The sequence below is a fragment of the Alligator mississippiensis genome, chromosome 7 (assembly GCF_030867095.1).
Source record: "Alligator mississippiensis isolate rAllMis1 chromosome 7, rAllMis1, whole genome shotgun sequence".
Taxonomy (NCBI): Eukaryota; Metazoa; Chordata; order Crocodylia; family Alligatoridae; genus Alligator; species Alligator mississippiensis.
Genome location: NC_081830.1, coordinates 89,175,248 through 89,197,479, shown reverse-complemented (window position 1 = coordinate 89,197,479; position 22,232 = coordinate 89,175,248). Strand labels below are relative to the sequence as shown.

At 47.0% G+C, this 22,232-nt stretch overlaps 1 protein-coding gene across 2 annotated transcripts in view; it reads left to right on the top strand.

Annotated features, from left to right (window-relative positions):
* ACAP2 (ArfGAP with coiled-coil, ankyrin repeat and PH domains 2) overlaps window positions 1-21,622 on the top strand; it is a 100,617-nt gene extending 78,995 nt beyond the window's left edge. Inside the window, exons 13-23 of one of the 2 annotated variants that reach the window (XM_006264140.4) lie at window positions 850-955; window positions 1,074-1,282; window positions 1,468-1,537; window positions 2,454-2,548; window positions 5,170-5,354; window positions 6,137-6,229; window positions 10,999-11,186; window positions 11,509-11,618; window positions 12,687-12,797; window positions 13,061-13,122; window positions 18,348-21,622. In XM_006264140.4, the coding sequence (XP_006264202.1) occupies window positions 850-955; window positions 1,074-1,282; window positions 1,468-1,537; window positions 2,454-2,548; window positions 5,170-5,354; window positions 6,137-6,229; window positions 10,999-11,186; window positions 11,509-11,618; window positions 12,687-12,797; window positions 13,061-13,122; window positions 18,348-18,451 (1,333 nt within the window). In that variant the 3' untranslated portion in view covers window positions 18,452-21,622. The remainder of the gene's footprint in view (window positions 1-849; window positions 956-1,073; window positions 1,283-1,467; window positions 1,538-2,453; window positions 2,549-5,169; window positions 5,355-6,136; window positions 6,230-10,998; window positions 11,187-11,508; window positions 11,619-12,686; window positions 12,798-13,060; window positions 13,123-18,347) is intronic. The other variant, XM_014595805.3, reaches the window with a different exon arrangement.
* The last annotated feature ends 610 nt before the right edge of the window (window positions 21,623-22,232 follow it).

Below are 22,232 nucleotides of genomic sequence, written 5' to 3'. Positions count from 1 at the left end.
TTTCCAGTGACTCTGAATAAAAGGAAAATATTGCATTAAAAATATCAGGACTTTCTCAAGCTGCATGTTGTGGTATGATGTATTGCCTGGCACATCTTCAGAGGCAAGCTAACTGCCTGAACAACAACAGGTCATTTCATTCCCAATTAGTGTTTTGTGGAATAGGTCAGCTGCTTGGAGCAGTGGGTGCTGATGTATATTCATTGACATGTGCTATACTACTTTTTCTCTTCTTCTCTGACAGTTTGTTTGCATTTTGCTTCCTTGTATCGTTTGCCCTGTGCCCCAATTCCACCCTTCTTTGCCTTCTTCCTTCCTGCACTTTCTTAGCCCTTACGTATTACAAGTTTCACGTTTGGTGACTTATTTTCTCTGAGTGTACTACCATGGGCAGCAGTTTTTTATCACTTTTTAAAATCTTCAAAGTCACCTTCATTGGAATACAATTATTTCTTTGGCAGAACTGTAATCTCTCCTCCAAGGCTGAAGCCTTGCTCTATTTAGGAGGTCATACACATGAGTGGGAGGCGAGGGGGCAAAGCTAGAACTTCAGATTAAACTGGGCTGTGGCTTCATGGAGTCTCATACCCATTGGTCATCATTTAGGTTTAAATGGTTTTGAGGCAGGGAATATCTTCATTCTGTTCTTGTGAAAGGCAGTCCACATTGTTAGCCGTCAGTGTGCAATTTTAGCACTCTCCTGAATAACATTTATGGAATGATGCACTAAAGTTGATAAGTAGGTATTTGCTCAAGAGTTTCTGATTTTGAATAAGTGAGTCTGTCCTTTACTCTGGTCCTGTTGGTCAGTTTGTCTGAATCTCAAAGTTTACTTCTCCTTTGTTGTAGAAGCTGCATGCTCCAGGCTGACTCTGAAAAGCTGCGGCAAGCATGGATTAAGGCTGTTCAGACCAGTATTGCTACAGCGTATAGAGAGAAAGGAGATGAATCCGAGGTAAGTAAATTACTGGGCTCTGAAAGGAAAATACTTCATACTTCTGGGAGTTTCCCCTAGGGCCAGGGCAAGGTCAACCACTCTGCCTCTAATCATTCATTTTTTGTCTTTTTTCCAGAAACAAGAGAAGAAATCTTTCCCTTCCGCCGGGAGCCTAGAGCCTGGCAGTGAGTCTAAGGAGAAGCTGTTAAAAGGAGAGAGTGCTCTGCAGCGGGTACAGTGTATTGCTGGCAATGCCTCCTGCTGCGACTGCGGCCTGGCCGACCCGCGCTGGGCCAGCATCAACCTAGGAATCACGCTGTGCATCGAGTGTTCAGGGATACACAGGTAGGTAAACACAGGTCACTTTGTGCAGTGCCCTGAGCTGTGCTTCTGCCTCCTGCATTTGCACAGAGGAAAGGTAAGAAATCCTACAAGTAGACACAGCTTGATCTGCAGGAAATAGTTAGCCTGCCTACAGTATAATAGTGTGTATAATAATGTATTCAAATATGGTTACTTTTTCTGTCTAGGAGTCTAGGAGTCCACTTTTCAAAAGTTAGATCGTTAACCCTGGATACATGGGAGCCAGAGCTTCTAAAGGTACGGTAATCCTTTGAGAGTAGCTTTAAGTGGTGGTGATGGTTTCCAGCAGATTGAAATAGCTGTTTTACTGTTTGCTGCCATAGAACTAGTGCTTGGTGGAGTTTATTGGGCCACAAAGTCTGTCTAGCCCCAGAAAGCAGAACATGATTAACATCTTAATCTTCTGTTCACGTCATTTTTTTTACTTAACCACATGAAAGCTAATGAAGTTTTAGAATTACCAACTATACAGCACAGTAAGTTTGAAAAGGGAATTCTAAGACCTCCAATAGTACAGGATATTAATTTGCAATTTCACTGTTTCTCAAGGCAGTATTTACTGTAGTTGCTTCAGCATTTTTGTGAAGGCATTAATCAGAAATGTGATTTTATAAAATTCTTTAGCTCATGGCATGATGTGAATATAAGCAAATGCAATTATAGATTTGCACAGTTGGGCCGGTGGTGCAAAGCCTTTGCTTCTGCCTGGGGTGGCTTAAAAAATATTGGGCATTTGGAATAAACCCTGTAAAAGTGGCCTTGCAGATGGGGGGTACAGATTTCATGTTTCCGTCTCAGTGATCTTCATATCGAGCACGATCTGCGAGTCGAGCTAAGTTTTCCCTTCCAGCCATGCCATCAGCAGCATTGCAAGTTCTGCAGGCTGCATGCTTTTTGTAGGGGTGTCTGTGCAGCCCTCTTGCTGTCCGTGGTTTTGCACAGAACAAAATCTGCTGGGGATGCAGGAGATGAAACTGATGGAATGGAGCTCAAGGCACAGTACCCCTGCTACGTGTGGTGGGAGTTTTGTTAATAAGTTCATACCACTGAAAGATCCTGTGAGATAAAAAGACCATGCTGAAGTATTAGCTATCCATCTGGGCATGATGTGTCTCTTACACTTGTACTTTAATTTTGTTTGTTTGCCTTGTAGCTTATGTGTGAATTAGGGAACGATGTTATAAATAGAATATATGAAGCAAAAGTGGAAAAAATGGGAGTAAAGAAGCCACAACCTTCAAGCCAAAGGTAGTAATTTTAGTTTGGTTTTATTTATTTCCTCTTAAATGGGAGTTGTAAATGCATTGTTATGCAATACAGACAGAACTGAAATCTGCCTTTTCCTACTGCTTTGTTCCTGTCTGGTATCACTGGTCTTTGTTCAACACTCAATGGCTTTCAGGCTTCCTGAAGTCACCTGGTAGATCAACCTATTCCTCTGCTCTGCCATGTTGTATCTCTTAGTGTTTTCCAGGACAAGGATGTAAAAGCCTCTTTTCAATAACTTGTTTTACCAGGAAGGTCTGATAGCTAACATGGTCCATCCAAGCTGGTTGTGGTGGGGGAGGCTAACGGTTCTGCTGGTCCTTGGTACTCTGCTGTTGTACAAGCGTCTTCACCCTGTTCAGCTCCTTCCCTGCTTCTCCCTCGTCTCGCCAAAAACTCACATTGCCCTTCTCTTCCCCCTCAGCCTTCCTTCCCTGCCTTTTCCTGCTCTCCCACTGCTGCATGTGCACCTCTTTGCTGTCAGCATTGTCACTTCCCACCATAACTGCTACCTCCCGCTTAGCTGTATTGCATCTGCTGCCCCGTCCCAATGTCCATCCACTCATTCTTGTCTGGAGCCCTCATTCCAACTCCAGCGAAGTCACCGCTTACCTTGTCCCTCAGCTCCTTGCTGAAAGGCAGTTGGTCCTTTGGGCTCAGTTTGTGTGAATTCCCTTGCTTCTTCCCTCCGCCATGTGAAGATAGGATTGCCATGAGCCACCTTCTCCACTTTCTCTTTGGCTGCCTGTTCTGTGTAGAGTCTCTTTGCCCATTCCAGATACTGTCTTGTGCTGTCCTTCTACTTATACTTCTCTGACAGTGAAGTCCTAGACCTCCCTTCTCTCTCAGGGATTTTAGCTTCTGTGCTAATGGTGGTCTGACTCCAGGGCTGCTTGCTGCCTCCATCCTCCAGCTCTGCCGCACACCTCCATTGACTATGATCTCTGCCTCTCCGTCCATCAACTTAATCGTCACCAAACACTGCTGTTCCCAAGTCCTGTTCTTCAGGATCCCCTCTTGGATCACTGCTGTACCTTACTCACCATGGTTCTCCTGTCTTTTCCTCCCTTCTCCTTCCCAGTGTTTCCTTCAGGCATGGTGCTGCTCCGCTGCTTCTGCCCTCTCCTCCTTTCCCTGACCACACACGTGTTGTTCACTCCATACTTATAGTCTTTAGCTGCTTGATCTTTTTTGGCATCCACAATTCCTCCTGCCAGACCAGCCCCCACCTCCTGCTCTCCTTACTCTGGCTGTCTTCCCCTGGCTGCTATAAGCTCTCTGACCATAAGTTCACCATTTCTTGGCTGCTTTTTCCCCTGCCCCACACAATACTACTTCTCTGCCCTTTTCTGCACTGCATGTGCTTCCTGGCTACTTTGCAACAACCTTCAGCCATGCAGTTCTTCCATCCTGACCTTGGTGTGTCGAGGAAGAGGGGGGCAGCTGGGCATACCCCACCCACCTGTTACTGCTCACAGGTACCAAATCCAGAAACACAGCAGTGGAACGGCTCTGTGGGGTTCCCAGTGGCTGCTTGCAGACAAGCTGGAGGCTGAGGTCTCAAGCTATTGTGATGGTGCGTCCCAGGCCGACTTCACTGCTGTGTTTCCGTGTTGGGTGCAGCCCAGGGGAGGCATGCAGGGAGGACATCCTCAGGAGCATCTTCCCCTGCCAGGATTGCAGGGTAGGCATGCTCTTTCTCGTCCCATACTTCTCTGTACTTTGAGGACTAGTTGTCCTCAATCGTGTATGGAGATAGCTCCATCATCCTTTGTCCTCTCTTCTTGTAGAGAACTTTCCTGTTTGCTACCCAGTGCCCTGCTGCTTGCCTTCAGTTTAATGCGGTTGACTACGAAGCTGTGCAGAGGAGTGACCGTACAGGACCTTTTTGCCTGACCCCATTCCCAATAATGTCCTAACTGTTTTTCAGTAGCTTCAGTGATGGTGCTGTTGTTTCTTCTTCTGCTAATTTGCTTCTGTACTTGGTTGATCTTAGCTTACTCCTGAAAGGCAAAGTTACCTGTCTCTTCCCTGCGTGTTGTGTATCTAATGACAATACCCTCAGATCAAGGAGGAGTATATCTGGGTCTCTGCTTCACCTGGTTTTATTCATCATTCTCATGTCTAGTCCTGATCATCCCTTACCTTTCACAAGCACAAAAAAATTCTTTTTACTCAAAGCTAAATGGACAATATTTTACTAAGTCATTCTGTTTTGCTAGAACTTGCTCGGTACTAACACTGTATATCTGCATTAAAGTGAGACAGCATTCATGATGGTGAAAGTAAGGATGCAGCTCAACTTTGCTTGTAAACCTTTGTTCGTTCACTCAGCATTGTCAAAATGCTCCTTCTGGGCTGGCACATCACATACTGGGGCTTCATTCAAAAGTGAATTTTGTTTTGATATTTAAGCCCAAATGTAGTTATGAATTTTGCATTTGAGAGCATTTCAGCTTTCTAAAAATAAAATAATTAAACTGTTTTATGTACAAAGGACTCAAATGCCAACCACAGTGTTGGTAGTGGTTTTGCTATGTGTGTGTCCAGTGTTTGCTGTTGTATTAAATGTAGTTACATATTATTGATTTTGTACATACCAGGCAGGAGAAGGAGGCATATATCCGAGCGAAGTACGTGGAGAGAAAGTTTGTGGCTAGACACCTGGCATCAGTGCCTCTTCCTGAGGATGGAGCAAGTGCTGTGCCGCAGCACCAGGAGGAGAAAAGGCACAGCAGCTCTGAGAGATCCCCTCAGGCAGACAAACATGGTGCCACGTCTCCTAAAGGTACTGATTCTCCTCTGGCCTTTCACTTGCCAGCACGTCCTTTTTACATGTTACTGGCATTTTTGTAGTTACTGAGCTGCACTCTCAGTACAGAGAAACCAGAACGGTCTCAGCTGTTCAAAGCCTGTTTTAGACCAGGAGGAAATAGTGTTTCTTTTTAAATGTCAAGTGTGTGACTTAGGAGCAGGGGATTTGTAATTCCAAAATGTACTAACCAACCTTCTCTCCTCCTTATTTTTGTTGTCCTAAACTTTTCCAATGATGTTCTCTCCTGCCCTCTTTCCTCCTCACTGCCTGCTTTGTGCTTTGCTAACCTGCATGTCCCCAGCGGTTGCTGTAAGTAGCGACGAGGCAAGGCGGGAGTCTCTGTTCTGCCCTGATGAGCTAGATTCGCTCTTCTCCTACTTTGATACCTCTTCAAAACTGCGTAGTAGTAAGTACGACTGTCACAGCGGGTCCAGCGTCTGCACTAGTGGTCCATTGTGTGGTGTGACCATCTCTGTGCCTTTTAATGCATTGTCTCCACGCTCCTGCACTGCTTTGTATTTCATGAAATAATTTAAGCTTTTGACTTATCCTGACCTTGTCTCTCGCTGTGACGACATTTGTGGCATGAATTATTTGTTACAAGCATCTGGACCAAGAACAAATACCGTTTCTTTAAATAATGATTGGTAATGAATTCAGGATTAAGTGTAAGAGCTTGCTTTATTATCATGGTGTCTGTGCAAGGTGGGTGCATCAGTAGGTCATACTGTAATGACTGTTTTTCCTGAAAACAGTAAGAAGCAATGACAGTGGGATCCAGCAGAGTGCTGATGACAGTAGAGAGCACCTCGCGTCCACCATATCCGCTAACAGCTTGTATGAGCCAGGTCAGTTTGGCTTTGCCCTGAGAGAGCTTGGGGTTAAACAATTCCTTTTTCTGATTAAACATGAAAAAAGCAAATTGCCACTACTACATTTACCTGAATCCAAGATGACGTTGAATTTAAGACAAACCCCCTCCTGTTACATTTTATACATGAAAAAATGTACATTTGTTGTACCTTTCCATATATAGCAGATAAATTTAAGATGGCCCTCTAACAAATTGTCCTGCTCCTTCCCGCCCACCCCCCACTGCAGCAGGGAAGGCAGCGACGGGCAGGCGGTGGGGAGGCAAGCAGTCTGACCTCTCCCCCCATGCCTGCGTCCCCTGCTGCTCGTCACCCCCACCCCTCCCCAGAATCACTTGGCCCCTCTGCTTCCTGCCGCTTCACCGCCGGTGCCCTTCCTGGCCTCTCACGCGCTCCCTTTGCTTCCTGCCCGCCCAGCACATGGTTGCTCCGGCCCCGGCTCTAGCCAAGCAGCAGCGGCAGTGGCTCTGGCCCCAGCCAAGCAGCAGCAGGGGCAGCTCCCTGCCACCTGCATCTGGACCCACTGCCCCATCCCTGACTCATGCCACTGGCCCCAGACCCACTGCAGCTGCTGCTGACTCCCCAGCTACTGTCTCCAGGTAGCAGTCATGGCAGCGGCAGCAGCCCCAGCCCAGGGCAGGCTCTGGATGGAGCTGGAGTTGGAGCCACAGCAGCCACCTACCTTGGACCAGTTCTCAAATCCAAGACGAGGCTCCTCGTCCTGTCCCATCCTGTCCCCTCCCCCTCCACGTTGAATAGGTTAAAAGAAAAATCCTCACCTTGGATTCAAGTAAATACGGTAGACGGTCCTGGTGCAGAGGAGCCTATCCAGTGCCTCTCCTGTCCCTCCTGTTGCAAGCACTGGTTCAATGTAGGTAGAAAATTGCTGCAAAGGAACTGCAAGATGGGAGAGGAGGCAGGGAAAGGCTAAGGGTAGTCTTAGGAAAGCAGCCGAATCCTGAGTCCAGTGGTTAAAGCCAAATTGGATTTTCCAGTCAGAGCACTTAAGGCAATGCTCTGCTTCGACTGTCCTCTGAAGGAAAGCTTCTGGCAGTGAGAAACCTCTCACCTTAACTGTCTTTAAAGAAAATGCAAGGAGGTCTCTCTCGTTAGGGACATCAAAGCCCACAAGAGGTTTACTTGCGTCTTCGTAGATGGACTTCAAACTAGCTCAAACCATATAATTTACATACTCCTGCAGTTTTTCTCTGTTGGCTCATTTTATTGCTCTGCTTTCAACTCAGGCATATGGGATATATTCTTTCTTGAAAACCTGCTCTTTTTACTCAACATCTTATTACTGGGGCTACTGGGAATGTCTTTGTTATCTTGTCTTAAACTTCTGGGCCTGCACAAGTGGGTTCTTCTGCTGTTCATTGCTGTCAGCAGAAGAAAAATATTCACTAAAAAACACAAGCTGTCATAGCTGAGCGCTCTTCTAGACGAGCTAGGTAGTTTGTGGGCACGGTTCCCCAGGTGGAAGGTTATGGTCTGGGTCCTTTTGAGTGCATTTGGATACTAAAAGAAACGTACTGAATTTGATGAAATATGCCTTTTTGAAAACGTGTCCCTCTAGCTCAGAAGTGGTCCATCAAACTTTATCCCTCAAAACCTTGCCAAAAAACTGAAAATAAAGTTACATTTCAGCTCAAGAGGTGAAACATCCAGAAATCAAGTACCTGAGGAACAGTATCTTCCCATGAAAATGTGATATGGGAACATTATTACTTTGTTGCAAAGCTGCGGACCCTCGAACACTTCCTCAGAATCTTAATTAGAGGTTAAAACATGAAGGGCCAAATTCTTTGCTGACGTGAATGGATATATATGCATATACATATCTACATAGATGTATTAGTTCATGAAAATCAGGCCACAAGTCTGGGTGCCTAAACTTCCATTTTTGCAAACAATGACCTGAGCAGCTTGCCTGTGATGACAGCTTGAGGCAAACCTGGCTTTGATTGCTTTCACAGGAAAATAAAGCCCAAGCGAGAAGGTGGATCTTGGACCCAAACGCTACAAGCCTGTTATCTTTAATGGGGTAAGGGAGGGCAAGCCACACTGACCAGGCATTTACTCGGTCCAACATGCTGGTGGCAGCCCTGTGCCAAATAACCAGCTAGGACGGGGCCCACCTCTGAGTCGTCTCATCCTCTGCACCCAGGGGCATTTGGTCACGCATGGAAGGTACTTCAGCAGCCTGCAACGCCCTGAGGGCTGTTCCCTTCCATCAAGGCTGTCTGGTTTCACCAGCTGTCTCTGGGAGCTCTTACCCTTGCCTTCCTGTGCGGGGCTGACCCCTTTGAGCTCCTCCCCCATGCTTGGCCCTCACCACCAGTCTGAGTGGAAGTACGAAGTGCATGGATTGAATGCACAGCTCTTGTTTTCTCCTTATCCCTTGTCCAACTGAAATCCAGCCAGCTGAAACCCACTGCAGCATTGCCTAGAAGAATCTGGCTCCCCGATGCCCCAGAGCCAGTGACTTGGTCTGCGACTGGCTTGCAGCAAGTGGAGGACACAGTTCAGAGCTTCCTTCTGGGCGGGACAGCCAGTGCAGCCCACTGGTGGGTGGCTGTGAGCCTGCAGTGGGTGTGGAAAGTGCACCACGGTGTTTTCTTCTTCCCCGTCCTCGCTGTGGTCTCTCTGGGGGCTCTGGGCAGAGACGGGAGGTTCTCTGGAGCAGCCGAGCCTGCCTGTCCTTTACCCCTCTTCCCTGGACCCCAGGGGTTGTCTGGCATGAATGTCTGCTGGAATGAGGGGCTTCCAGGTCATGCGTCTTAGCACGGTTCTCCAGCCGATCGCAGCAGTTCAGGCTGGGAACCTTTTCTGCCATGAAGACTCAGCAGATCCTTTGCCCTGGAAGGGCACAGTCTCAAGGACCTTTTGTTACTGCTAACGTTGCTGTGACAGTGCTTCATTTGGGAAATGTGCACAAGCAGTTATTTATTTGTTCCTTTGATCTCCAAAGGTTCAGGTTACTGTCCATCCTGGTTTAATGGATGTGTTGAGAGCCTGGTGTTTGTCTGCCTCTGTTAGACACAGCTGTGCCTCACAGGTCTGCTGCGGTGCATGGCTTCTGTCCTGGGATCAAATGAGAAGCCCCCTTTGGCTGTTTGGTGTTGGCCTTGCTGTATATTCTGGTCTCACATGACATGTTTGCTGCTGTTTTCCTGCAGTTCTTTGGTCTGTTCATTGCTACCTTGGTTTGCTTTTATTTAAAGCTTTGGTAGGTGTCCATGACTGCTGCAGTGAGGCTTCGAGCCACTCTCTGTGGCGTTCCTTTACTGTTCTGCCCTGTGTTTTTCAAACTTCCTCTCCTGCTCTGGTGCTCTTGTTTTGCTTGGAACAATCCTGCAGCTTGGCTGTATTACTCAGGTAACCATCTCAAATGCCTTTGCTGTACTGGTATGTGGGGTCTCTTATGGCCTGGTCTTGGAATAAATGTCCTGTTCTGCAGCTGGCTTCTCTAATGGTGCATGTGATTTCAACACCAAGCCTGCACGTGCAGCCTCTGGAAGGAGCCGCTGGGGGAGCAGAGCCATGTCTAGTCTCCCTTGGGCCATGGCTCTGTTGTAGCATGGTGGTGAGAGGCCCAGAAGCAGCATCCATCATCCTCACAGCTGTCCGTTGTCTCATGAGTCAGAGCTGAAGGGCTGCATCCAGGTGTCAGCTGAGTCCCCATTTGGCCCCTGAGCCCCATCAAGGCTGTCTCTCCTCCCCTGTGCCTCTCCTACCCCTGTGACAGCGTCACAGGACTTCATCGGCCTTGTACACGCTTGTTCATCAGGTGTGGTACCCGTGGGCCAGAATCGGAGCCAGGTCCATAGGAGTGTGGCTGTGCCACAGCATCTGCAGTCCTTTGCATTTGTTCTTTTTCTTTTTTCTTTAACATGCCTTCACATTTTCTTCTTCAACCCCACTGAAGAGATTGCTGCCTGACCATGCTCCAGCCCTCCTCTTCTGCAGGCTCGCAGCTTGTGCTGTGTGAGGCTGTCAGGCGGTGGTCCTCAGTGGTTTCTAGCTGCCTCTTGCCTCTGTGTAGTGGATTTGCAGGGCAGGCATGTGCAGTTCCCTGTGTGCGTTTTGTAAAGCGTTAGTGCTTGGGCTCCCTGTCATGGCACAAACTCGGGTTTGGCTCTTCACCCAAGAACCATTTCCTGGGCTGAGAGTAGCCAAACACTGCGTGTCCATGTGCCCGTTGATACGTTCGCAGAGCGACGTTGCCTTTCTGTGCTGAAAACTGTACGTTGCTCTTTGTAACTGTTTCGTATTGAACTTAACTAAGGGGTTACTTTAACTCCTCTTTCCATTGGATTCTCTTTATAGCAGGTTTCTGTGTATTGCTGCATAAGAAATCTTAGAGCTATTAAGGTATCTTTCTAGCTTGTACCTTGGAGGGAAAATCACATTACCTGGCTGCAGTTCTTGTTCTCTAAAGTCATATGGGGTAGCTGGATTGATTAGTGGTGTTTGCAGTTGCCAGTAATGTGGATACTGATATCTTTGTGGTGGTTATTCATGGTATTGAAAGAGTGGCTGTTACCAGCTAGTGGAACGCAGCGCTGGGCCGATGTCCCTTATGCCGGGCTTTCGGTGGCTCAGACCCCCGAGTCCTGCGAAGGCCGATTTGCTGCATGCCATAGGTGCAGCATGTCATGTGGATGTATTTGTCTGCCTAGTCTCAGGTGACTGTATCAGTGTCAGTATTTACAGGTAAGTGTCTGTCTGTCTGTGTCTTTCAGAAGGAGAAAAGCAAGAGGCTTCTGTGCTCTGCGATTCTAAGCAGCTGCCTCCTGGATTGCAGCTTTATCGTGCTGCCTACAAGAAGAACCTTCCTGACATGGCAGAGGCGTTGGCCCATGGGGCCGAAGTAAACTGGGTCAATATAGCAGAAAACAAAAGCACCCCGTTGATTCAGGCAGTGCTAGGGGTAAGTGATGCATGGCGTGGATGTTTCTGGGTCTCTGTTAACAGCAAATCACTTGCCTTGCTAGCTTGTGATAGTGTTTGATCTGTGGTGCCAAAGTGGGCTTGTGCTGTCTCTCTTCTTCTAAGTTGCTTCTGAACACTGGTTTCCATTAATGGCCTGGTCGGGACTCTCTGTACCCTGTTAGTGCTTAAATAGATAACATTTGGAGCCACGTCCTTCTTTCTTTCCTCGCCATATGAGGTGATGTGATTCACATGCTTCTAGATTTGTCTCTTCTTCAAAAGGCTTGGTGCTGAATTGGCCTTCTGTTGTCACTCCTCAGGGCTCATTAGTTACCTGTGAGTTCTTGCTGCAGAATGGCGCCAACGTGAACCACAGGGACGTGAAAGGAAGAGGACCACTGCATCATGCCACAGTCTTGGGACACACTGGGTAATGCTCTCTTGCAGTACTTGTAAAACAGCCATCCTTTTCTGAAGAGATGTGTCTTGCAGTTGCTTGGTATTTGCTTAGACTTGGAATCCCTGCACCACTTCTCCTCAGGACATCCTGCTGGTTTTCACACTTTCAGGATGAACCGTGACTACACACTAGTAGTCTGATTCATTACCGTACTGGAAACAGCCGACCATGTCCCTTCCCTAAGAGCTAGCATTCAGCACTGTTCTGGCATCACACCCTTCCATCGCCTGCTGCTGACAGTGCGGGAAGCAAGCTGACAGAACCGCTGCAGAGGCAGCTAGGATTGTGCCTTGTTCGCTTTGTCCACTGCATTGTGTTTCCAAAGCTCTTACACAGTAGGGCCCTGATACATGTTTGAAGCCCCTACGTGCTCCCTCTGCGATCAAGACCATAAGCCATAATCTGATGTGCAGCCCCCTTGCTGCTTGCCTGGGTGTATTTTTCTCAGGAATAGAGACCCCTGCTCTCCCATTCTTTGCCAAAGTGTCGTCTTGGCCTGGGAGAGTTTTGGAGGAAGAAGAAAATGTGTCCAGAGCCATCCCTCACGGAGGTGAAGTGCTCGCAGAGGCAGGTGACCAGGAAGGATTTCAGAATATTAATTCTTCGGTGGGTGCAAGCAGATGTGATGCTGTAGGCTTTTAGGCATGCTAGTAGTCTCTGGTTTTATGTTGCTTCATAGCTGTTGTCAAGCAGCTTATTAGAGATGGGTGGAGGTCTCTTTCTTGGTCCTGCCAAGTGCAGTGGTGAAGGGGAGGGGAGGGGAGGGGGCCCATTGCAGCAGTTTCCAGCTCTTTGATTCAACTGCGATTCCACCCTGCGGCTAAGCGCTGATATCCTTCACTGCTAAAACTTTAGGGTCGCTTCAGGGGAGTTAGTAAAGCTGATGGATTTAAACCGAGTCACTCAGGTTGGCAGGAAAGGGCTCGAGATGGTTCAAAACAACTGAAATAATTTGAACAAGTGTAGTGAGTCCATTCAATCTACAAAGTCTCTCTTGTTCCTGGTGAAAAGCGTGCTGTAATGCTGTTTCTTTACTAGGCAAGTGTGTTTATTTCTGAAACGAGGCGCAAACCAGCATGCCACAGACGAGGAAGGGAAAGACCCCTTGAGTATAGCTGTAGACGCAGCAAATGCAGATATAGTAACATTGTAAGTATTTTTTTAGATTCTAATTTTTTCCCCTAGGCTTATACTATGAGATAAACACACACAAGAAACATTGGGTGGGTTTTCTATAAAAATGGGCAAAAGCTAAAGACATTGTGAAGAGAGAGTGCAGTATCCATTGGATAGACTGAAATAAGTCCCATGCCTCTTTCACTGGTGAAATTCAGAAATGTGTTTAAATATTTTTTTCCCTATGATGTTTTTCAGTATAGTCCAATAACTTTCTCATCTTTTTTAAACCATAGGTTACGTTTAGCAAAAATGAATGAAGAAATGCGTGAATCGGAAGGACTTTGTGGACAGCCAGGTCAATACTCCACTAATAACCATACTGAGATGCAGTATAAGAAATGCATTCAGGAATTTATCAGTTTACAATTAGAAGATTCATAATTTTTTAGCAAAACTGAATTAGCTTGGTACTGTAATGTTTTATAGGCAACATCTACATGTTAACATTTGATTGGAGTTGCGTGCTCTCCCCCATCTCTTACTTGTAGGCTGAAGAGGAGGGTGTTTGACATTTACCGTGGTAGTGGTGCATGTTAGCACAGCTGTAGCCAGTCCTTGCTGCTGCTGCCCACCGTGGCACCGGTGGAGGCACAGCCCTCAATGGTTGACAGTCCATTGAGACCCATGCGATGTTAGGCTGCACCTGATGGACTCCACAGCTGCCGTCTCCCTGGATTGTTCACCCAACATTGAGGAGTTAATCTTACTATTTAGAATCGATGTCTATTCTCTCCATTATAACCCCTTTTCCTGAGGCCCATACAAATTATTCATGTGAAATCACTGCGCTTCAGGCAGGAATGCGAAAATGAGGGCTTCTTTGCAGAAACACAAACAATGTCTGTTTTTAAGTTGTACAGATGTTAAACAAAACTTTTGTTTTTGAGGCACGTTTTTGCACGTACAGAACTAAACCAGTTTTTACAAAAAGTTAGTTGGCATTTGGTCCAATTGGTATTAGAAAGCAAAGCATCCCACTTGGCACATCTGTAGAGAAACCTCGTGGGTGAACGCTGCTTGTTTGCACCTTTTGTCTTGTTACACAAGCTGTGCCTACCACGACGCATGTTCATAAGAGTCATATCTAAACTAATGCAAAATGTGTTAATAAAAAGCAGTTGACTGGAGAATTTGCAATCCAAGCTGGAGTTAACAGCCAGTCTGAGAGGCAGTCATCAGGGAGCCTAGCTGAGGTAAAACCATTTTGTGGGCTTGTTCCTGTGCAGCACTGAGCACTTCGGGCCCAGACCAGCAGAGTCCTTAGGCCAGCTCTGTTGACTTCACAGGGACTACTTGCATGCGAGTGCTTTGCAAGATTAGGACCACAGTGCTCAGCATCGTGCAGGTCGGGCTGTGTGCCAGGAGCACAGTAACGCATCCTGTGGCCAGAATCCCAGCCTTGTTTATTTCGTAGCTAGCTTTGGGCTAGGACTGGATATTCAGCCACAGAGACGCTCAGACATTTGAAGTGATGTTGCTGTGATAGTCCAGGAAAGATGCAAGAGTTCTCGTAGGTGATATCTTTTATTGGACCACCTGCACGGTTGGCATAGATGGAGACAAGCTCTCGGGTATCACAGTACCCGCTGTCAGGTCTCGAGGGACGAAGGGTACTGTGATACTCAAAACCTTGTCTCCGTCTATCCCAACCATGCAGGCAGTCCAAAAAAAAGATAATCGCCCATAAGAATTCTTGCCTCAGACAGTTGAGTAATTGTTGTAGAACCCAGGACGATTTGCTAACAAATATTAATGGGTGATGACACAAACACAGAAGTGTCTGCCAGCTGTAAAGTGACGCAGGCTGCTGCTCTGCAGTGAGAGACCGCCCGCCCCCTCCTGAGTGGCTCTCGTTCAGCCTGTGACATTGGTTGCCAACACAATGCATCCTGCTTTTCATGGCAGGCTAAAAGATAATGATACCCAGTGATCAATCTCATATTTATTTTAAAGTGAAAAGAAATTACACTCTGATTTCAAAGAGCAGAACACATTTGCTTTGAGGCAAAGTAAAGTAAAATAGTAAGGTATTTTAGATAGATTTACTAGCATATGAGAGATGTGAAAGCATTATAAATCAAATTGATGTTGTGTACAGAAGTGAGTTTTGTTACTGAACGTTACAGGACTTGATTTGATTTTCTTTTGTTACAAAAACAGGCAAGCTTTGTTTTCCTAAAAATCATTGAATGTCTAGACTTTAACTGGAGCTGGTAAAAATGGGATGTTTTTCCTCCATTTTTTTTTTTTGGTTTGTGAAATCTGTGTAGACAGATTTTTCACTGAGTCGGAAAGCTCCAAGCGAGTAAGTTATTCCTCAAACAGTTTTAGTCTGATCTGTCCATACTGCAGTAGCATCTAGAGGTTGCAGCTGAGATCAGGTGGACGCTGCGTGGACAGAGAGAGTGAATCCCTGATTGGCCTCAGCAGGCAAGATGGACAAAGGGAAAAAGGCGCACAGAGAACAAGTGATCTGCCCAGGGTCTGTGGGTCCTGGGTAGACTGAGGAATAGACCTTTGTCTTCCTGCCTGTCACTGCTAATACTGACTCCATGGACAGATTGGGACCTGCTCTGTTGGGATGACTCGCTTTATTTTTTTAATATAAACAATTATTTGAATGTTTTAAATGTTTGCCTGACACAAGTGCTATGTGACTGTACCAGTCTGAGCACAAAATCTAGTCACCTTCTTTGTGGCGGTGACGAACAGAAAAAAGCCCGCTTAGTAGCAGGGTAGGAGTTGGCATAGCAGATGTATCCTAATGTCAGGTGTATCCTCTCTGTCTAACACTCTTCTTCAGAGCTGGTTCTAGAAGAGGTGATGATTAAAATACTAGCTGGGTTATTAAAGATCCTGTGGCTGGGCAGTGCGAGGGGGTAAGGGAGGGGGTGGGGGGTTAAAGAGTGCAGCCCATAACGGTGAAGTTAAGTGAAATGGGCGTTCTGTAGTTTAGCGTACAGTCGGTGAAAACAGTGATTAGTGCAGCTAGTCGCATCGGTATTTTTGGTGTAAAGATGTTTGATTGGTTTGAGCTGTCGAAGGAACGTACTCGTTACTTTGCATGGTACAGTGGGTCTTCCAAAATGTACTTCGTATGCGTGGGTACCAGCTGACTAAAGCAGCTTGTTCTACAAAACGTGCATTGGCGGTGGTAGAAGCCACACATGCCATTGTACTCTTCCATGTATAATACCTGAGAACGCTCACCTTCTGGTGCTACGATCTATTCAGTATTTTGTAATAGCGTCTGCTACCCTTTTTTCCTGTTTTCCTCTAATGTTCAATGTGTGCCTTTTTAAGTTACTTTGGTGTTTAACAGTACAGCAGTGCTATAGTATTTTTGTATTAAGAATCTGCACTTTAGCTACTATAACAGTGCTTGGAAATCAGTTTTAAGCATTTTAAAATACTATTTACAATGTTTACAGTATTGAATATTTTAATGCAGCATACAAACACGAGGGGCACTTTATTTTACTCTTCTATTTTTGTATGTGATAACTTTTATCATTCAAAACAGCCAAAAATAGAACCAAAAAGTATCTTGCAGAACTAGCTTTCATTCGAGTGAACTTGAAAGAACCAAATGTGTTAAACTGAAGTGCAACATAGTCCACCTGTGGGATCCGTTTCCCTTTATTTCTGTTGGGTTAATAATGTAATGACATGCATTAGACATATTAACCTCGACCTTGTGTTCTTCCATATCTGTTCTCCTGATGAATTTTCATGACTTGTTTTACGATATGCTTGTCTCCCAGTGGAAGCAATGATCAGAGGCTGTAATGAACAAACCCGTGCCGTGTGCCTGTTGCAGGTCTAGAAAAAGTGCTTGGAGCTAAACCTGAGGACTGAAAGGGAATTTCAGTACAAAGAAACTCCCTTTGATAAATCTGTTGGTGATTTAACTTATTCTTTGAAACCAGAAAGAATTCTTTGTGATTTATTCGTATACAAACCTTGGCACTATTTTAAATAGTTTGGGCAAATCAGTTGTTGCATCTGAAAATGTATTTTCAAATAAATGCACCACTGACTCCACATACTGAGCAATGATACAGGTTTGGTACTGGAAATTCATGTTGGATATTATGGAAAAACAATCTTTACTCTAGTCCTGTCCCATACAGGCTCTGTGAAGTCATTTAAAAGAATACTGTTTAGAGATGGAGGGAAACGTTTACATTCACCCACCCTCCTCATCTCCTCTCCTCCCCCCCCCCGTTAAGAGGGAGGCCTACATGGCAGGAGAAGTAAACTGGGGTTTGGTGATTTCCTGCCCCCCTTAGACATGCAGTACATACTGGAGCTGACAGATGGGGAACAAAAGTGCTTGGGCCTTGTGCAGTCTACAGCTACTGTTTGTGGGAAGAGGATGGGAGGCTCTAGATGGCTGTGCACCTCTAGAGGCTGTCAAGTTTGTTGGCATGTGCTTGCCGTGTGTTTAACAGCGGGGCTTCTAGTTCATTTTTAAATGAAGCCTATGTGCAAGCACTTTGCTGGAATGGAGCCACGATGCCCAAACCGGCTTTGAAACGACTGCTGCCAGGGATGGAATGGAGTTGAAATTGGCAGGGGCTGCCGCTGGCAAACAGTCATGCCAGTGAAGTGGAGGTAGCTCCAAAATGCAAAGATGTGTGTTCCCTCACAAGCTAGGGAAATGACCATTGAGTGAAGAAATAAACAGCAACACCCCGTCACCCCGACTTGTCGTGGTATTGAAGATGCGACTTAGCTGCTCTTGTGGACGGGGCAGGGAGTCAGGGAAAAGACTAGGTGGAAGAGTCCACCTCGCTCTTCATGTGCTGATATTGGAAAGGGGGTTTGCTCAATTGATGTCAGCAATTAAGTCCTTTTAAACACCAACAGAAGGGCAGAAGGAACAGATGAAAAGTCACTGCTAGCTGAAGGCCCTTGGTGCAGTGTTGGGACATCCTGGAGTATGAGATGAATGGTGAATAGTGCATTTAAATATGGTGCCATGTTCCTGCAGCAACAGTGCAGCGTTCCAAACATGAATTTGCAGTACCACAGGAATGGTGCGTGCTCCTTGTCACCTTACGAGCTCTCAGGCTATGAGAGGACATTTTTTCTTAGTCCTTTCTTTATGCCATACCTCTGTTTTCATGAAGAGAGCCTATGCCAGACTTCCACTTTATTACAATGATTTTGCTTTTTATCTGTTAATTAAACGTGTTTTTCTTGCATTGCTTTAAAATGCTTGCACCTTTCCTTCCTAACTTTGAATTTTCCTCTGGCGGCCTTTGAGGTACTATTTCAGGTATAGTTTGGCTTTGTTTCATTTGCTTTTACAAAATATGCATGTCATTTAACCAGTCTCTTTCAAAGACTTTGCATCCATCAGCATCACTCCACATATAAGCCATCTACTGTACGTGAATATAAATGTTACACAGTAATTGCTAGGACAGTGGGACATTTGTGCGAAGATGCATGCTGTGACCTGTCTTGATGAACATGTTAAAACTGTTTCCCTGTTTTTCTCTTTCTGTGCAGGAGATGAAATTTATCAGGACATTTTCCGTGACTTTTCCCAAATGGCCTCCAATAATCCAGAGAAGCTAAACCGTTTCCAGCAATCAGATTCACAGAAGTCTTGAATGTCACATCAGGAAAAGAACTAAACCTGGTCACTTGTTCTCTTATACGTATAGTGCAAGCTTTAACTATATGCATTTTGTTAGTAGTCAGTAGTCTAGATAAAATGACCGCTCTGATGTGGCCTGCGGTAGTGGCAGGTCTGGGGAGGAGTGAAGGATTGCTGACACTGCTGTCCCCCTAAAGCACTTGCCTCTGGAAGGCAAGGGCCAACTTACCCATCCCCTCCCTGATTTGTGGTTGCGGGGAGAGAAATCTGGCAATCTTTTCCTGAGCTCCCTCCTTCTACATCTGCCCGTGATAGAAAATATCCTCTGCTCCCCTTGCCAACAGTGCTCACAGACATGTGCTGCTAACAGGTAATGAGAGTTGATGCAAGTTCTGTCACCGCCTTACCTTCCCACCAATGCAGGCCACTGGTGGTGACTGCTGGTCAGTCACTCTGCGGGTGCACGTGTGATCTGGAGGATCAGATGTTGCATGGAACAGCTGCAGCCAGGAAGGCTGCCTTTCACCAAGTGGCTCTTGGTATTGCTCCCAGTTCAGACTGGTTCGAACACTTGCAGGTAATGCAGCCATCCTGAATTCAGCCTGCTCGATCCCTTACGTCGCAGCACGCTGTAAGGTAGGCAGCATACACACATATGCACGTTCACCCTTTCTAAATGCAGAACATTGCAGAGAGACTCCAAGTTGTATTGCGCTGTTCCTGCAGAGTAACAACGCATGGCATTGCCTAATGGCATCGTCTTGGCATCGAGGAGCTTTCTCAGCAAGCCCTGCTCTGCCTTCTGCAGATATGCATGGTGTGTACAGTTCCCCACTTGGATGTGTGCGTCTGGTGTTTAACGGATAGATAACACACACCTGCACTGTTCCTGATGCTCCGTCTGTCGGGACTTTGAACAGTAAGGCTCATTTCTAGGGAGCACCATTAAACTACTGTAAACTTCCTGTGACCTGCTCAAACTAGTTACAGCAATGTGGTATCTTGCTGCTGAAACTTATTTTGGAAATGAATTAGGGGTTTATTTTTGTTTTTAAACAATTAGTTTAGTTCAGTGTGAGCAGGTAAATTTGGAATTAAAATTAAGTCTTTCCTGGCACATTTACATTTAAACTATTCCAAGATATTTACCACTGTGCATGAAATAGGTAATGAAAAATAACATCTGTGGAAGGCCCCTGATACCAGGTTAGATACTCGCATTATACAAAGTGTCTTGTTGATAAGTATGCTAAGTAGCTGAGTTTCGCAGCATATAATCTGTGCTTCATGTGTAGCCTAATTACTTTAGGAAAAGTAAACTCAGCCCACTGTTTAAACTGCATTTACTTTGGAAAGTAGTAAGTTTCTTATTAGACAATACTCCTTATAGATGAGTTTCCTAAGCTTTTAAATTGGAGTGGCTTCCTGTACAATGATAGCATGCTCAGTGATTGCTAATATTGAAATATCCTTGTCTTAAATTAGGAGGTGTTAGAGAATGTAAGCTGCTCTGTAGCTGGGACAGTGTGAGATGCACCGAGTGCACACTGCAGATGTACAGTCCTGCGAACATGGTCTTGGCATTACAGGGGAGGGTGGATGTACATTGAGTGTGACGGCTACAGCAAAGCAGTTTGAAGCTTCAGGGCATAGCTACCCTCTTTCTTTCTATGCCACAGTAAGACATCAAGTCTTTTCTCTAAGATGCCCTGTATCGGACCTCCACCTTGCACCACAGGTAGCATTTCCTTTCTAGTCTCAGGGGACCCCCTGTTTAAAGTCACAAGAGGATTTCCTCTAAAGCAAAGGCCTTTCTCGCCCTGTGGCTGCGTGGGGCGTCTGCTGCACTCTTGGCTCTTGCCTGCCTGGGCAGCACATGACCTCACTTTTTTGAAAGCAGCATGCGTTCATGCGGCGCTGTAACCTCTGCTCTGGCTGGTGCTGACGGTCAGCCTTCCCCACGGCAGGTTCTGTCAGCGTGTCCGGGCAGGAGGCAGTGGGGTTGGACTGGTTTGCAGAGCAGCGCTGGCAGCTCAGACTGCAGTTTTGCTCCCTGACCCCTTAGGTACACAGATGTGTACCGCAAGACGTGTCTGCCGAGAGAGCATCTTCTGTCTGATCAGCCCTGGCAGGAACAGACGCACAGCTTAATTAATACATGTCCACCTCACCAGGTGGGGGTGGCTCCCAGCCCCCCCGGGACGCTGTAGCTTGCGGGATCAAGAGCACGGCTGATCCAGGCCTTCAGAGGTCTGCATCTGCCTCTCAGGTGCCGGCTCGTGCTCCTGTTCTGCTCAGCAGCAGCGGGGAACTTCCACTCCTGCCACAGGTGCATCTGAATGTCACTTGAACCGTATGCAATAAAAGTCCATTGTGCGTTGAGCCACGTACCAAATAATGGGAGACTTTACATCCCGTTCAGGCTTATGCCATACGGATGGACTGTCATTGGCCTTCATTTGTGCAGAAGGAAGAGGCAGTTGTTTTTTCACAATTAAAAAAAAATTGATTATAATAATCTTCCAACTATGTGAATTCCTAGTAGTGGGGTTGCCACTGAAGGAGGGTCGGACCTTCGTCTTGGGTTGAGCTAGCTCAGGTGTTCAGAGACTCGGCACAAAAGAGCACAACCTCCGTTCCCCTGCCCCTCCCTTTTGGAGGTGTAGGTTACTCGCCCAACTTGCTGATGAAACTTGGGCTACGGTGTCTCATTAAAAGATTGGTATTTGTTTTAATTGTTTTTAAGGCTTCTTGTTTTGTATTGGTGTTGGTACAATGCACATGAATTCAGGTATTTCTGTTCCACACTGCAATCATTATTCTGTTCCCACGATTTTGAGTGACTCTGGCAGCAGGCCCAAGCCCTGCGTTAGCGTTGCAGGCTGCGCGTCTGGATGGCCGTGGAGCGCACGCTTCGTTCAGTTGGTCGTGAATGCAGGTAGAGCGCCGCGTCCTTTCCTGTTCAGCAAGGACCTCCTGCCAGAGCTCGCTGGAATCGGGGCCTTTCCACGGACTTTGGGAGTTACGGATTGATGGCACAGTGATGATTTTGAACGTTCTTGGTGTTTTGAAAGATGCCACATGAATGTTGTATCTTATCCCCTGCCCGCCTTGAACGTGTATTTTGAGTTGTTTTATATACAGGCAGGGTGGGGCGGTTCCAGGCCCCAACCCTGCAATGCTGCTGGGCTCTCTGTCACTTCTGTCTCCACAACGGCCCCTCCATCCCTCCGCGTCCTGCCTTGGCCACAGCCTGCCCCAGCTGGGAGAGATTCTCTTACAGCACTCCCCACCCAAACGTGAGACACCTACCCGCAGGGCCGCGCCTGCGCCCCACCAGCTTCAGCACACGTGCACGTGAACCACGCGTGTTGGCAGTGATGTCTGGGAGCAGCCCTCGCGCGGAGCCGCGACCCTGCGAGCCCTCGGCTCCGAGCCACGGCCAGGTGCACGTTATCCAAAGGACTGAACTGATGCGCTGAAGCGCCCCGCGACCGCCCGGCCAGCCCGGGAGCTGCTTGCCTGCACGGCGCTTCGGCCTGACCCTGGCAGCGGCCCGGCCCGGGCACGTTTGCACACGCGTCCCTGCCCGCCCGCCCGCCCCGTGCCAACACGGACACCCTGCGAGGTGCGGGGATCGCGGGAAAAGGGGACTGTACTTCTGCTGTTCCCCCCTTACCCCGCACTTGCCACGTGGCCTCTTCCCGGGGGGGGTCCCCTCTCTGAGTTACCAAAGTTCAGCAACTCCCCCGGGTCGGGCCCGTGCTCGCGGGGCGCGGAGCCGGCCTCGCCTC